Source organism: Physcomitrium patens, chromosome 14 (assembly GCF_059467195.1).
Source record: "Physcomitrium patens ecotype Gransden chromosome 14, ASM5946719v1, whole genome shotgun sequence".
Lineage (NCBI taxonomy): Eukaryota > Viridiplantae > Streptophyta > Bryopsida > Funariales > Funariaceae > Physcomitrium > Physcomitrium patens.
The window spans coordinates 1,810,456-1,825,219 of NC_143423.1; the positions used below are offsets into that span (position 1 = coordinate 1,810,456).

Consider the following 14,764-nt stretch of genomic DNA (forward strand, 5'->3'; position numbering starts at 1 on the left):
AGTCAGCTAACTAATGGTTTTCTTTTCTTCTCGAGAAATTTTTAGGAAATCAAGTTATTTATCGTATTCGAACAAGTTAAATTCTACTTTAAGGAGAGTCCCTGAAACCAGATTATAGACGGTGACAAGGAACAAAACTACTTCAAGTAATTAGTAGTTAGAAGTGGAATTTATCAAAGCTCAAAGAATCTATCTTGCCTCCTTATTTTTATTTTATTTTATTTCAACATTCAAAAAAATTGATTTTGAATTCTTAATTCAAAAAACATACTTATAAAAAGTAATGTATTCGGTTTTATTAACTTTTTATTTTTATTTTTATAAAACTAACATTTTACCTATTCAAATAAGATTTGCACTGGGGGATACTTTTTTAAACTGCAGCATGATTTGTTACCTTTAAAATCAGTATAACCCATTTTGATTTTCTATATGTTCACAGTAAAATACATACCTTTTTCTTGTCTCGGTACTTGGTACCAACTTGGGAAATGGTTTTTTTATATGTTCACAGTACAAATAAAAATAAAATAAAGTACCAGGGTACCAAGACAAAGCAACTTGTCTTGGTATCCTGGTGCCAACTTGGGAAATGGGGCTTTATTTCGAATTGCATTATTCTTGGTTGTCTGTAAGCAAATGAACTCGTTCATGTGATACTCTTTTTCTAAATTTATGTGGCTCATCCTGAAATCCTACCTGGGCTAATAGGATTTTGCTGACTGGATCGATTCAAACTTCATACTAAAGTATTTACGCTTCTGTTGTACCAACTCAGCATCCATAAGTTAGAAGTAATGCAAACAGCCGAAACGAAGATCTAACAAGCATCAAAATGGGAAAGAGCACGTTAACCTCTAGAACAATTGTCCTTTCTCTCCGTTGGTTCTGCTACTAACTGCTTATGTCTAATGGCAACGATTATCTAAGTGGCACCTAGTTGATATTGACATGATTGAAATTTCGAAGCAAACTTTCCTCAAGAGGTCTCTGGGTTCAACTAAAGCAGCCTCATGGAATTATAGCGTTAGACCAACGTCAAGAATTTAGCAGTGTCCTCATCAGCCTGGGCGATCAGTCCGCTTCATGAGTGATTTGGGCACATCACATTATATAAAATATCAATTGTAATGTGATACAAAAAGTTTTCAACGCATTATCTTCACCTTTCTGAATTTGCATGGTAGAAACTGTTGTTTGCAAGTTGATCCATGTGGATCAGAGCTGTTTACTTCTTTCACTCGTACCCACCGGCCAGCCCTTCGTCGATTTTTACTGTCAAGGTACACCAATGTTTAAAGAAAAAGAAATAATGGATTAAATCGGCGTTTCAGGTCCATGAGGTCCTGGATGGCGTCGTCCAGTGATTTTAAGGTAACCAGAAAGAGGAGAAAAAAGAGGTCACTCCAAGCTAAGGCGAAGAACAAAACTTTCTTTAAGTTTGCCAGTCTCGCTGATCTACAGCACTGCACCAAAAACATTTTTCTCAAACCTGGAACTTTCTGCCACCCTCGTACACCCCAACAGTTTTATCGGGATTCTGCTGCGGCCGAACCTGCACAGATATTGGGAAACAGATGCCTTACTGTGTGGACGCAAAAGCTTAAGCACTGCTCGATATTTTGTCTGTCCTGGAACCAGACTGTCAGCACGAACTTTTGCAAAGATTAAACAACCTGAAACAAGTTACGCGTGGGTTCATAGAGCTGCTGAAAGAGGTATTGTAAAGCCGCGGTTAACACTCAACAAATGCTCTGAGCAACCCCCTCGTCACATCACATTCCTAGAACCTTAGAACTGACCAAATCCTAACCTGAATAGCTTCGTATTTCCTGCAAAACCATAACCTGAAAACCTCGTTTTGATTAGAGTACTTACCGATAAGCGCCATTGGTGACCTTTGACATACCAACAGACGCAACCGAAAACATTGCTCACGCCCGTTGACATGCATCTCATTCTCTTACGACTCTCATACCGGTTGAATCATTCCACCCTCCCGAAACCCTCAGAAATCCGAGTTCGCATTCGGCTCCTCCCGTAACACTCGTAAGTGCTTCCCGATCCTCTCCAAGCCATCCGTATCTCCTGCAGCCCATGCACGTGCAAGATAATTCTGTTCAGCACAGCTCACACGTAACTGAATACTTTTAAGGAAAACTTGACTGTGTCAGAATTGCATTTAGATCATGATGGATAGCGATAGTAGACGGCTTGCGATGGCATACACTGCCGAGGCTATCAAGCATATACTCGGGCCTAATTATTCGTAGCTCTTTGAAGCATTAACAATTCTTAAACTCTATGAATAGAACACCAATGGACTGTTAACAATGAATCGTTTGAAAACTGGCTAGAATAAGCTCTCATCAGAGTGAGATGTAGTTGATACGCAGCAGGTAAGCTATTTCTGTTGAAACTATTGTTTCTCTACTAACATAACAATCCTGACCAGCAGGTACTTAGAACTTGGTAAAATACTGATGATCTCAAATGGTGAAGTTCCTACCTAGCCTGTGCACTAGTATCGAATTAAACGACGTGCAAAGTCAGTTGCAAAAGATAATGGAGAAGCAGAATTTCATCACCACGTGGGATCCAGAAACCATGCTACCTCCGCACACAGACGTCATTTTGGAGGCAAATGACGGAAGGCTAGTCCACGCACACAAATCCACCCTGGTAAGCACCAACCACAAACACCACTCATTGCGCTATTCAATACCTACCTCTAATGTCCCCACACCTTTTCTAGTTCGTCACATCGTTCTGAGACGACTGACCGGAAATCCTCGACACTTCACCCTTCTGACAAGCTTCCAGCAAGTGAGAGAGGTTGGAAACCTTCTTCGCTGAGAATCACTGATCTACTACTATAACATTGGCCAGCCTCTAGAAACGTATGGATGACTTAAAGAACATCATTGCAGATGGGCAAATCAACTGCGTTCAAGACATTGTTCTCAGCCACGCGGGACGTTGTCAACCCACAGACAGTGAAAATGGACATGGACCATGCAAGCTTGGAGGCATTTATCCATTTCTTCTACACTGGGTTTGTCAAAGATGACCTCATGGATTCATTTGCTGACAAATTGCTTCGCGCCTCTGACACTTACGGCATCTCATTACTCCACAATCTTTGCCAAGAGAAGATGATGACGAACATCCACCCTGAGCGCATTTTCCAATACTTTCTCCTTGGCAGCAAATGCCATGCTGAGCAGCTTGTACATGCAATCATAAGTTTTGTTGCGAACAATTACAGTGACATCGCAGAAATAAATGGCTACGACGATTTCCTCAAGGATGACCCAACACTGGTTGCTAAGCTCGGCAATGGTATCGTCAAGAAGCTACAGGCAAAGCTTAAAAATCACCCTAAAATCATGTAAAATATTTGAATAAGTATGCACATAACCTTTCTAGAATACCACGAGATGCAGTAAAGGCGATTTCTGACACAAACTTCACTTCCGTCTTAAAGAAGCTCTGAGTTCGTCCCTAGTCTTCGTATCTTGACATGGGCAATGTCCAGATTTGGTCCAAAGTTCTGAATGTAATGCATTCGGTACGAAGTCGCACAGAAGAGCTCAAATGCAACTAAAACTTGCATGCACAGTACTTCATTAGTGGCAGTGGCAAGTAATAGAAATCTGGCAAGCACTGAAACACACCATGACAAACCCAGCTAATTGGAGTACCCTATTTAAATTTGATTAATTTCTATAGCATTACTGTAGCATTACTATACAACCCTGATCAACACCGTAACAAACAAAACCCGATGATATTTGGTGACAGGAGAATAATGTAGGAAGCTTTATTCATGTTCCTGCTTGCAGTCGCTCCTGTTAGCTCCGCCACTCTTCATTTGTGACCATTTAAAATAATCCTGTTCAGCTCTGTTCTGTCCAGTTGCATGCTGCACATGGCACTAGATGCTTACTATAAAGAAAGAAATCGACAAGAGTATTCTGAGCATGAATATACAGCACATCGACAGCCACAAAATGTTACATAATTTCTAGACTAGTCATTTGGAAAGTACATACGATAATGCTATTTGGATCAATGTCTACATTATCAAAGTCCTGACCTCGCGGTTGACAGAATAATGTGCACGATCTGAATGAGAAAATGATTCAGTGTGGAACCCATGAAAGAGACCAGGTGAACAGCAAAGTATCAAATATTCCAGTATGACAGAGTCCAAATCTAGCTAAAACTATTGTAACGCTGGACTCAATACCCACAAGGTCTTCAGAAACTTCCCGAATTGTACGATTCATAATCTCCTAGAATCACGACTCATGTGAGACCTAAATCAAAGAAATGAACCAGAAGCGCCCAATCTCTCTCCCTCACAGATTGCAAACAACGAAGGGACTACAGTGCGCGGGAACAATCGCAAAAGGATGAGACACAGAAAGAGATCAAACGTAAGGAAAGTAATATGATGAAATCAAAGTTAGTCGTGATCAAACATAGATTATGATCACATAGTGAACGTCCATGCTAGCCTGTACGTGCTCATGAAAAGAATTGCTAAAAACGTCGTGGAAGACACAATAATACGTACAAACCACCACTTGAAGCGACTTCATTTAAACCTTATAATAAAAATGAACTGTCCTTATCATAGATCTCTTCAAACATAAATATAAAGGACCAAAGTACTCAGCCTTGCTTACAAAAGCCACAGTGATATCAGGTAACATTGAGGAGAACCGTTCGAGGAAAACATCGTCCACGATTTCTTTACTAACATCCTCAACAATAGAGACAGAAGACCTAATTTCTTTTGTTATACGTGCATTAGCACAAACATGCAGCTTTGGATCTAGTAACTGGATAGACAAGTTCCCTTGCATACCAAAGGGCACCACAATAATTACTCGATAACAAATCTTCTGCTAGTATTGTCAAAAGAATAAACTAGAGAACCTAGAGCATTTTCAATTCAGACTACTGCAATCAGGACAGAGAGTCTAAAACTGCAGTTTGATTAGATTATGGCTTGAAACCATCCTAACATGTAGATCAGACAATCAAAATACACCAATTGACATCGAACAGAGAAGCATAGACAAAGTATTTTTGTAACACGCATGCAAGCATAATCTGGACGTACTCAAAACTCATTGTCAAATATTGACATCAACAAACATGACTGACCTTGAACTGTTGACAAGGTATCTTGGCGAGGACGTTTACGCTTTAACCGTTTCAATACCCCATCATAAAGCTCCATAACTGCATTTGGACATTTTTGGAGAATGTGTCGTACCCTTCAAGAGCGGATACATCATCCAATTCCTTGGTCGCATAGTTAATTACTCTCTTTCACAACATCAGAGTTGTGTCTCCAGCAAATAACAAAGGTAACTAGAACTTTGGTAGGACTAAGCGACTGCAGAACTTATTGTTCGCAAATCGAATTAAGTGATTCAACACCATACTTATCTGCTGCTTGCAGAAGCTCGACTAGGTGGTTCCTGAGAACACCTTGATTGACAGTGGCTCTGTAAAAGAAGAAAATAATAGTGTCCAGTGCTGTGTGACTCGTTTCCATGTGAAGCGGGTACTCTTCTACCATGGGCATGCTGAACATGGCCTTGAAGTCCTCTGACTGACTGGCCTGTTAAAACTTCATATGAATAACATCTCAATTGTCATGAATGTCAAGCTGCAATCATCCTCTCGAAGGGAATCGCACTCTTCATAATCCATGCTAAAGGAGTAGACAATGATACACTATAAGACTGTTCCTTCCAATGCAATACAAGCAATGATGTGTAAAAATTCGACTTACCACGACAGCTTCGTGTTTGTAGGCCTTCCAACCATCTGATGTTTCCAAGACAATATCAGAATAAGGTGGAGGAGGGCGGTCTGGATCCCCAGCGCCTTCGAACTCCTTGCTATGCAACCTCCGCTCAAGGTGAACACGTCTCTCTTTCGTTTTTTTCTAATTCTTCAACTACAGCACGGTTTTGTTCACGTCATCATCCTAAACCAACTCGCTAATGTTCTAACGCCCACAGTTGACCGCGTATACCACTGCAAACGCATTTTCAAACAGCCAATGACAAGCTAAGAGAACGAGTACTTTAAATTCACATGTTGACTCAACACTGGTCAAGAACAGATTACTACTGGGTCAGTTGGTGTTGTGAAAAGTACACACATATCCCTTTGACACCCAATAAATACATTAACTGTACATCTTATGTTTTTTACGCAAAATCTAATGAACAAAACGGAAACGTGAAACCTCCAGCTCATCACGGCTCTTGAAGTTGGATTCTTTACATCGGTGAGGATAATTGGCCGTGGAGGGGGTTCATATTCAGCCCATTTTGGTTTATGCTGTATCATGATTTTATGTGTCGAAACATCTTCAATATAGCATGTCATGGGAAGAGAGAATTTCTCAGGATGACTTAGCGGACAATCAGAACTCCAACTTTTGAGCCGCTTCTCATAGCTGCTCAAAAGGAAACAGTCAGAGATTATTCCCACCACCAAAGTACAAGACAAGGGGAGTGAAAGTGCAGAGCGCGTACATTACTCAGCCATAGCCAGGGATGTAACCAGATATTTAGAAACTATATCAAAGAGTTAACGTGGTAACACAATATATAGTGGTGAAAAAAAAAAAAAATGACTGGTTAAGCTGCAACACCAAAAATGACGTGCTAAACAGATAATAGAACGGATAATCCAATAGTTTGGCACTACTGCCCAAAAATTAATTTCCCACATTCTTTCATGCATTAACATGTTCTCGTAACCAAAGTATGGGTCCACAATTTATGGTTGTCATGTCTTTAAAGAAGTGCAGGCTAATAAAACATGAAAATAATATACTGTGAAAATCATGCCGTAAGAACTCGCCATGTTGATCCTTTCCGAGTGTAAAGTCCATGTCTGTAAGTTCGTGAAGCTCTGCTGTGCCACGGATGAAAAACTTCTGGGTGCAGAAATACGCAAACCGCATAGAGCAGCCTTTTGCACTAGTACACTTGTAAGTGGAAAGAGCAAGCATGGCCGCTTCATCAAGCAAGGTCAAGATAGAAATGCACTTGCGTCTCTTCCCCAAACCAAGCCTACCAGCTGAAGCTACATTATCGCTCACAGCTTGTCCGGCTTTCTTAAACCTAACATCTGACATAATATTTAACGGTGCCTCGGGCACTTGCGTCTCAGCAATACGAGCTTCTTGATGAGCACGAGTAACTCGTCCCAAAGCCCTTAGAAGACTTCCAATGCTGTCAAACAGGAGTGACATCATACAAGTGAGAACGTTTGAAAAGAGCATTTCTTTCACGCAACTTATTCGTTTAATTACATATTTGTGCCACCATCTGAACACAAAGTTCGAACAAATTCCATGGTTCATCGAGCAATCCGAGCACAATGTGTGAACCTTGCAGAAGAAATGTAGGGGTAGAAAGACTACTCACGTCTGATGAGGATACTCCTTGCCATTCTGTTTACACACTTGAGTAAGGAACAATTCCACCAGCTCTTCCAACTCCTTCCTATCATGATCACATAAATCTTCGATAGCCTCTGCAGTGGGTCTCTTGTGCAAAGCTCTCCACGCATCAAATCTCGCCCGTGCCCAAGACTCGACCCTTTTGCTTCTCCTCTTGTCCTGAAAACCATTCTGTGAATCTTCCCCATTGACAGCACTCGTATTCGAATACTTCGGCTCTGCCGTCCTCAATTATGTCATTACCATCAGATTCGTCACCATCAAATGACACATCACAGTCATCCAGATTCCCTGTGCCCTGACTGTTGATGTCAACTAAAGCCTCCATAGCCGCATCATTATGCTCAGGTTCTTCACTGTTTGATACGCGTTCATGTGTCAAAGTCAGAAGATGTGGATGTTTATGTGGATTACATGGAGAAGAGCGAATGTGTACAGCCTCCGGTGTCAAGACCAAGCGTAGTGAATCAGAATTAGAAAGTGTAAAGGATGTGCCACAATTAATTGTCAACGTCCCCATAGAAGTTGCCATCTAATATATCTTTACAACCAACGATACTTTCATCTGCGCAGGTGTTATATCACAAACTCAATCACCTCAAATACCTTCGCATTATCATCCTAAAGATGAGCAAAAAAATAGTCTGAGGGAAGTGAAATGAATACAAGGAGCATAGTCAGCAAATAGGAGCAGACAAACCAAACATTCAAGTGGGTCGAACGCTGACAAAATGACTCATGTATATGACACACTGGACGAGACATACTCACAGCTGAATTTTATCGGACTCCGAGGATCCTAAAAAGCGGAGATACCATAGATAATGATATATAAAATTTGAAATACGACAACTGATGGAGGAGAGTCTTCCAAGGTCCCTCACAATTAGACATGTCCTTTGACAACAAAAAACGCAAGAAAGGTTTTATCGCTGGACCTCTGCGTATCCTTCGAGGAAATGCAGTCAAGTGTAGCACATACCTCAAAAAATGTCACTTCACTGCAATCAGCGGGAGGAACTAATACAAAGACGTTTAAAAAATGTAGCAACAAGACAGAAAGGAACAGATGATAAGCCAAAGGAAGAAAGTGTCGTCCATGTAATACGGAAGTGAAAAGGTCCACTCCCAACTTAAGTACACAACAAGGTCGCTGTCCCGAAAACTCCATGAAGAACGATGCGGAAAATCAACTAGTACAGCAAGAGTCCTGCCAACCAAAAAAGGAAGAGAGTTTTGTTTGTTTGGTTTTCTTCGTCCATTCCAACAAATGCAGAACAAAAACTAGCGCTACTGACAACGTTCTGAAACGAACTACGTACAGCCGATGGCACCGTTGGTTGTGCACAATTCTCCTTCGACTCTTTCTCGTTATCACAGAACTTCACTCAGTCAGCTCAATTAAAGATAAGTAAATAAACAGCCAGGGGAGAGAGCAGAAAGTGAACAAAGAATAATAAATAAACAATTAAATAAACAACGAAAAATAAAATAATAACAATTTACTGCGCTCTAAGTGGAACAACCGCAAAAACAACAGTGACAACAAAAATCTCCTATACAAAAAGCCAGAAGCACGCTCTCGCTATTAGAAAGGCCAAACAGGTGTGTTCGGGCACATTGAAGCGAGAGAAGCATGACGGTGACAAAGAGCACAATTGAGCAGAAAAAGAATCAGACGCTGACATTATAAAGACGATGACGAAGATGAAGAAGACGAAGAAATAGAAGCCATGCAAGTGCAATAGAGACTGAGGCAGAACGGCGAACGAAACTGTCACCCCGGCAACCCCCCACGACCATTCTGCGCGTAAAATGCCCCGCGAGCCGTCCTCCGTGCATGTCAAGGTCCGGGACAACCGATTCTGTGGAATCTCGCAGTATGCAAAACAAACTATTGGAGAAATTCTCACAAATATATATATATATATATATATATATTTTCAATTATAAATAGGTGTTCATGTAGCATCATTTTACAAAAAATCTTAAACATACATCACTAGTGGCTCACCATACACCAAGACATTTACATATATTTCAAAAGCTGCAATGAATATTAACAAATATATAGCTTCATATAAATAGCAAATTTATTACTTTTACCTGGTTTAGTCGCAAAATCTTTAAAAAATTTGATTCTATTTTTTTTTTTTACTCTGAAAAATTTTAATCAACTCAAAATTGCTACATTTTTGTAGTCACAAACATTCTATCGAATGAATTGAAACCAAAATTTAATTTAAGGAACACTACTTAAAATCTCAAATTTTATGGATTTTTTAAATCTTGTATTATTAATAATAATCCCACCAAATTATTATTACCTCCTACAATGATAATATTATTTTCATAATTGTGTCATTACAATTGTATCTTAATTTGAAATACCTCTACAAGTTTGATCTTGCAAACCACAAAAGATTGAAATTTGATCTTTTTCATCTAATCAATTCATACGGAATTTGTCAATTTGTGATTTTAACTTGTGGCATTTACAATCGGAACGAGGTGTAATCTTTTTTTAGAGATTATTGTTTGAGCAAAAAAAAGAAACAACATACATAGTTACTAAATTTAAATTTAAATAATTTAAATCAAATTAAAATTTTAAGAATTTATAGAAGTGGTGCCAAAGTTTTCATATCCATCATGCAATTAAGCTCATTTATATATTTTAAATATTATTCAAATTTTTAATATCAATAATATTACATAATATTATTTTAAAATGTAACTTCTAGTAAAATCTGATTAAAATAAAGAAACTGCACTTTGTGATCAAATAAAATGTATAGTAAGACAAATTGAATAAAAAAAAAATGCTTATCAATTGAAAAGAATAATGGAAAACCAAATTGATAAATGTCTTTGTAAGTAAAATCAATTTGAATCAATTCAAGTCTACAACTTCCTCAAACATCTTTTAACCCAAGTTTGTTCAATATCCAATAAGAATAACAAAATCAACAACACACTCTTGTCTTGATTCATCAAATAAAAATAAAATTTTGCAGTTGTAACTTCCTTTTTATTCCAAATATCAGTGGTTTATTCACTTTATTGTATTAAAAAATTGTATGCTTCGTCAACAATAAAAATTGTGTAGCTGAAAATTCTTTAAAATCACTAATTAAGAATCTGTGGATCTAGTTTCTATTACCTGGAATGGCTACAGAAAAATAGTTGATTAACAATGAATTTAAATTTTCTTTCAATTAGAATTCAATTATGATGTGTGGATAATATGAAACATTTTCCCAATTATAGGAGAGGAAAATGTTTTGAGTATCAAATTTTGGTGATGTTTTTAGTGATTGAAGTTGTATCTGAAGTACCAACAAGACCATTATACTATGCAACAAGAAACTTGATTGAACATACACAGAGTTAATGAAAATGAAAAATAAAGATGCATTAAAATATAAAATATAAAAAATCTTGGAATCAATATTAATAATATGAAATAATGATGTATTTCTTTTACTTTGGCAAAATTCTCTTTAATTCTATTCCACTATCTTTTCTTATTTTACTTTCATCTCTCTCATTCATTCTTCCAACTTTATAAATCTTGTGTAATTTTTTCAATCTAAAATACAAATCTTCATATATATTATAATTTGAAACTGTATTTTCAAATTTTTGATAAACCTATTTTTATCTATATATGAAAATGACTCTTTTTATGTAATTACATACATGTTTTATATATGTAAACTCAACTCAAAATTTTCAATAACAATATTTGATATTCATATATTATATACTTTTTTTATGTAACAAAGAATAATTCATAGAATATACACTGAAAAATATTGATAAAATGAATATATAATGTTTTTAGAAGTAATTATGAATTTACGACCATATTTTTTTTACTATTCCATATTTTATTTATAATTTGTGAAAAATAGATAAAAAAAGTTTAATAATAATTATTTAAATTTTTGTTAATGTTATTTTTTGATTTATTTTAATTTAATTCTTTAATAATAATATTTGTTCACATTTTACATATGGTAACTTTATTTCTCTACTACAGTCTCAATATCATTGAATATCATCTGATATACTATAAGTGTCTAAATACTCTTTAAAATAATTGCATTGTTAAACATACAGACAAGATTATATTTATACGTAATTCTTAGCAAGTAAAATTATTTTTTGCAATCTAATTTATTAAAATATATATATATATATATATATATATATATAAGAAAATCAACAAATACACATAAAAAAAAATTAGAGTATAATAAAATCCTACTTCCAATATCCTTTACTTATGGGTAAATAATACATGATGGTATTGATAAAATACCGCTATTAAAGATAATATTGACTATACAATATTTACATAGATAAATTTCATCTATTGAAAATACCATCACTATTGGATACTTTTAAGTTAATCTTTTTAAGTTCAAAGAGTCACCAATCTAATTCTTTTTACAAATTTTAATTGCCAGTTGACCTGATTTTTTTAATATTTTTTATTATTTAAATATTTTTATTCTAATATAATAAAAAGGAAATAATTTAGTAATTAAGTTAATACTTACTATTCACACATATTTAATTTAACACTACTACTTTACAAGTTGCTATAAGGTTTTAAATCCAATTCTATGTCTACCTTTGTTATCTGCAATGATTTTTGGTAATATAATAGTAAGAATACCATTTTTAAAATTTTCAACCAAAAATATTACATATATATATAGAAAATCATATTGTTATTTGATTATAATTTTCTAAATTCAGTTATATTTAGCAAAAAAATTTGCTATATAAACAATGTTACATCTAATACATCTATTTTAAAGTAAAATGTCTATTTACAACTAGTATTTGCTTAATTTGAAAGAAGTTGAATAAATTCTTAATTACCATTATCCATAAGAGATTGACATTCTTCTTCCATGGCCTACTTCTATGTAATGCATCGACAAAGCTTAAATAATTATACAATGTCAACAAATAGAATATAAATTAATACTCTCATATTCTTCACTAATTTCAAAAAAGATATAATTCTCCTATTAATTGATGAGTTGATTTTTTTTGTTAAATGACCTTTTCTATTAATAAGAATCTAATCTCTTTGTTCCATATTTTTTTTAACTTATACATCATTATTAATTTTATTTTTCTAATACTTTGGATATCAAAAGACTTACACTTCGTCACATTGGCTTATTGGTATGGATTCTTTACAACCAACCTATATATATATATATATATATATATATATTTAGAAGATGTATCTATAAAAATACTATTACTTCTATTTAAATATATTTTTACATTAGTATTTATTCCTTAATAATTTTAAAAGATATTAATAATACATATTTTGAATTTTTTTTTACATTGAATTTGTTTCTCATATGATCAATTATGTTTTAAAATTCAATGCATTAAAAAAATTATTGCGTAAGAAATACAAGGTTTTTCTTACTTTAAGCTTCTTTAATTGTCATTGATGCAACATCACTTATAAGGCATCTATTTTGTTTGTATAAGACATTTATTATTACTTTTTTTTAAAATTCTTAATAATAATTTTTGATTATAAACATATTTTATATAATTTAAAAAATATTTTTAATTATTTTTTAAAAAAATTATTCTATTATAGAATATAGGGTGTTCATAATTATCTTATAATACTATTATTTCTTGAGAAATAAATTAATTTAATTTATTTATAACTTACTTATATTGTCCATTCTTAACATCTTGATTTTTATAATAAGTTATTTTTGAGAATAAATCTCAAACTATGAAAAGTTTAAAAGCGAAGCTTTTTAGTTTTTATAATATTAATCCATATCTTCTTTAAAAATCATAATTAAATATTAAAATGTATTTATATCCTTCTATTTATGTAGTTTTGATAAGTCCAAAAATATCTAAATATACAATCTTAAACAACTTGGTATCAGATGTTATACCATTGAGAATTGAAATCATTTGTTGTTTGTTTTAGATACATTTTTTACATAAAAAGAAAAAATGGCATTAGGACTTGTTTATTAAAGATGCAAAATAATTATCTTGGATTTAAGTACTTTTGTACTATTTATATTTAAATAGCTAATTTTTGTAAATAATATGAAACTGAATAAATAACTATGAAACTTCTTATAATAAGTATGCTTATTAAAATAAAGGTTAGACTTTATCTTAAATATATATAAATTATCTTCAAATAAAATCTTCTGTATTTTACTTCTTACAATATTTACTAATATAATTAATTATATAGTAATATTTATAATTATATTACTTTTATCTATAAATATATTTATTGCTAAAATAATTTTATATTTATAATATTTACGTATATATATATATATTATTGTATCATGTGTTTTTTAGCATTCAAGGCTACAATCTACTTAGACATGGAGCCATAGAGATCTTGCCACTTGCTACAAGGTATAATCACATCTTTATATAAAGAAAAAAAAAAAACAAAAACAAAAAACAAAAACAAAAACAAAAATTTGGATTTCCTTTTCTTTTCTTTCAAAGCAATTTCAAGTAATGTGATCTATTTTTCTACAAACAAAACATGGTCATTTATTTAAAATGTTGGTTTGAGTGGCTTTCTTTGCTTTAGAAGGAAAGTTGAGTAAAATCCTTACTATCTTATATGTAAAGTTATTTTTTCTTATAAAGATAATATTAGAAATATTTTTATGAATTTTTATGCTTACACTAATCTTTTATAAGAGATGATGTAAGCAAAAATATAGACATTCATATTGGCAAAAACAATACTAGAAGTCTACTTCAAATGTGAGTTGTATTCCATCTTTACTTCAAAGTTAAAAATATTCGATGGCGAATTTTTTAAATTGTAAATAACATATTAAATATAAAGTAAATGTTAAAATGACCCACCCATTTAGTCAATTGACTCACCCTATTATGGAGAACAAGGGGAGTTGGGATGAGTGCCATAATAATAATGATGTTTTTAGAGATGATCTATTTTTTTTAATGTTGATTATGATATGGTGAGTTGATTTAGTAAATGGGTGGGTCATTTTCAATCTAGTTTTGCAAAAAGCCATATTAAACAAGTAAACAAGTTTAAATTTTAAAAAATATTAACAGTAATAATAATAGATTTAAAATAATATTTTATTCTAAAATATTAAAAGTTCTAATATAACCCTAGATGGTGTCTTTGTCAACCAAGTGCTCAAAGTTTGAGTCTATATAGATTTATGATTTTGAATG

The 14,764-nt window shown here is 33.8% G+C and overlaps 2 protein-coding genes and 1 long non-coding RNA gene across 5 annotated transcripts; 1 reads left to right on the top strand and 2 right to left on the bottom strand.

The window, feature by feature from the left end:
* Positions 1-455: 455 nt before the first annotated feature.
* LOC149987789 (uncharacterized) lies at positions 456-2,019 on the bottom strand. Of its 3 annotated transcripts, none has more exons than XR_016506198.1 (4): positions 1,879-2,019; positions 1,493-1,555; positions 1,167-1,275; positions 456-761 (listed from the first exon to the last, which is right to left on the bottom strand). It is a non-coding gene; the product is annotated as an uncharacterized LOC149987789 (long non-coding RNA). The 3 variants fall into 3 exon arrangements; XR_016506199.1 differs by having other exon boundaries at positions 456-1,066; XR_016506200.1 differs by lacking the exon at positions 1,879-2,019 and adding an exon at positions 1,677-1,872.
* A 474-nt stretch (positions 2,020-2,493) lies between these two features.
* Positions 2,494-3,468, top strand: LOC141046164 (BTB/POZ domain-containing protein At3g56230-like). Its single transcript, XM_073538620.1, has 2 exons — positions 2,494-2,682; positions 2,931-3,468. Exons 1-2 carry the CDS (start codon positions 2,494-2,496, stop codon positions 3,393-3,395), a joined length of 654 nt encoding a protein of 217 aa, XP_073394721.1. The 3' UTR covers positions 3,396-3,468.
* Positions 3,469-6,716: 3,248 nt separating this feature from the next.
* Positions 6,717-7,735, bottom strand: LOC112291205 (uncharacterized). The gene is made up of 2 exons (XM_024538323.3): positions 7,470-7,735; positions 6,717-7,274 (listed from the first exon to the last, which is right to left on the bottom strand). The coding sequence occupies exon 2, from the start codon at positions 7,175-7,177 to the stop codon at positions 6,773-6,775; it is 405 nt and encodes a 134-aa protein (XP_024394091.3). The 5' UTR covers positions 7,178-7,274; positions 7,470-7,735; the 3' UTR covers positions 6,717-6,772.
* Between the last annotated feature and the right edge of the window lie 7,029 nt (positions 7,736-14,764).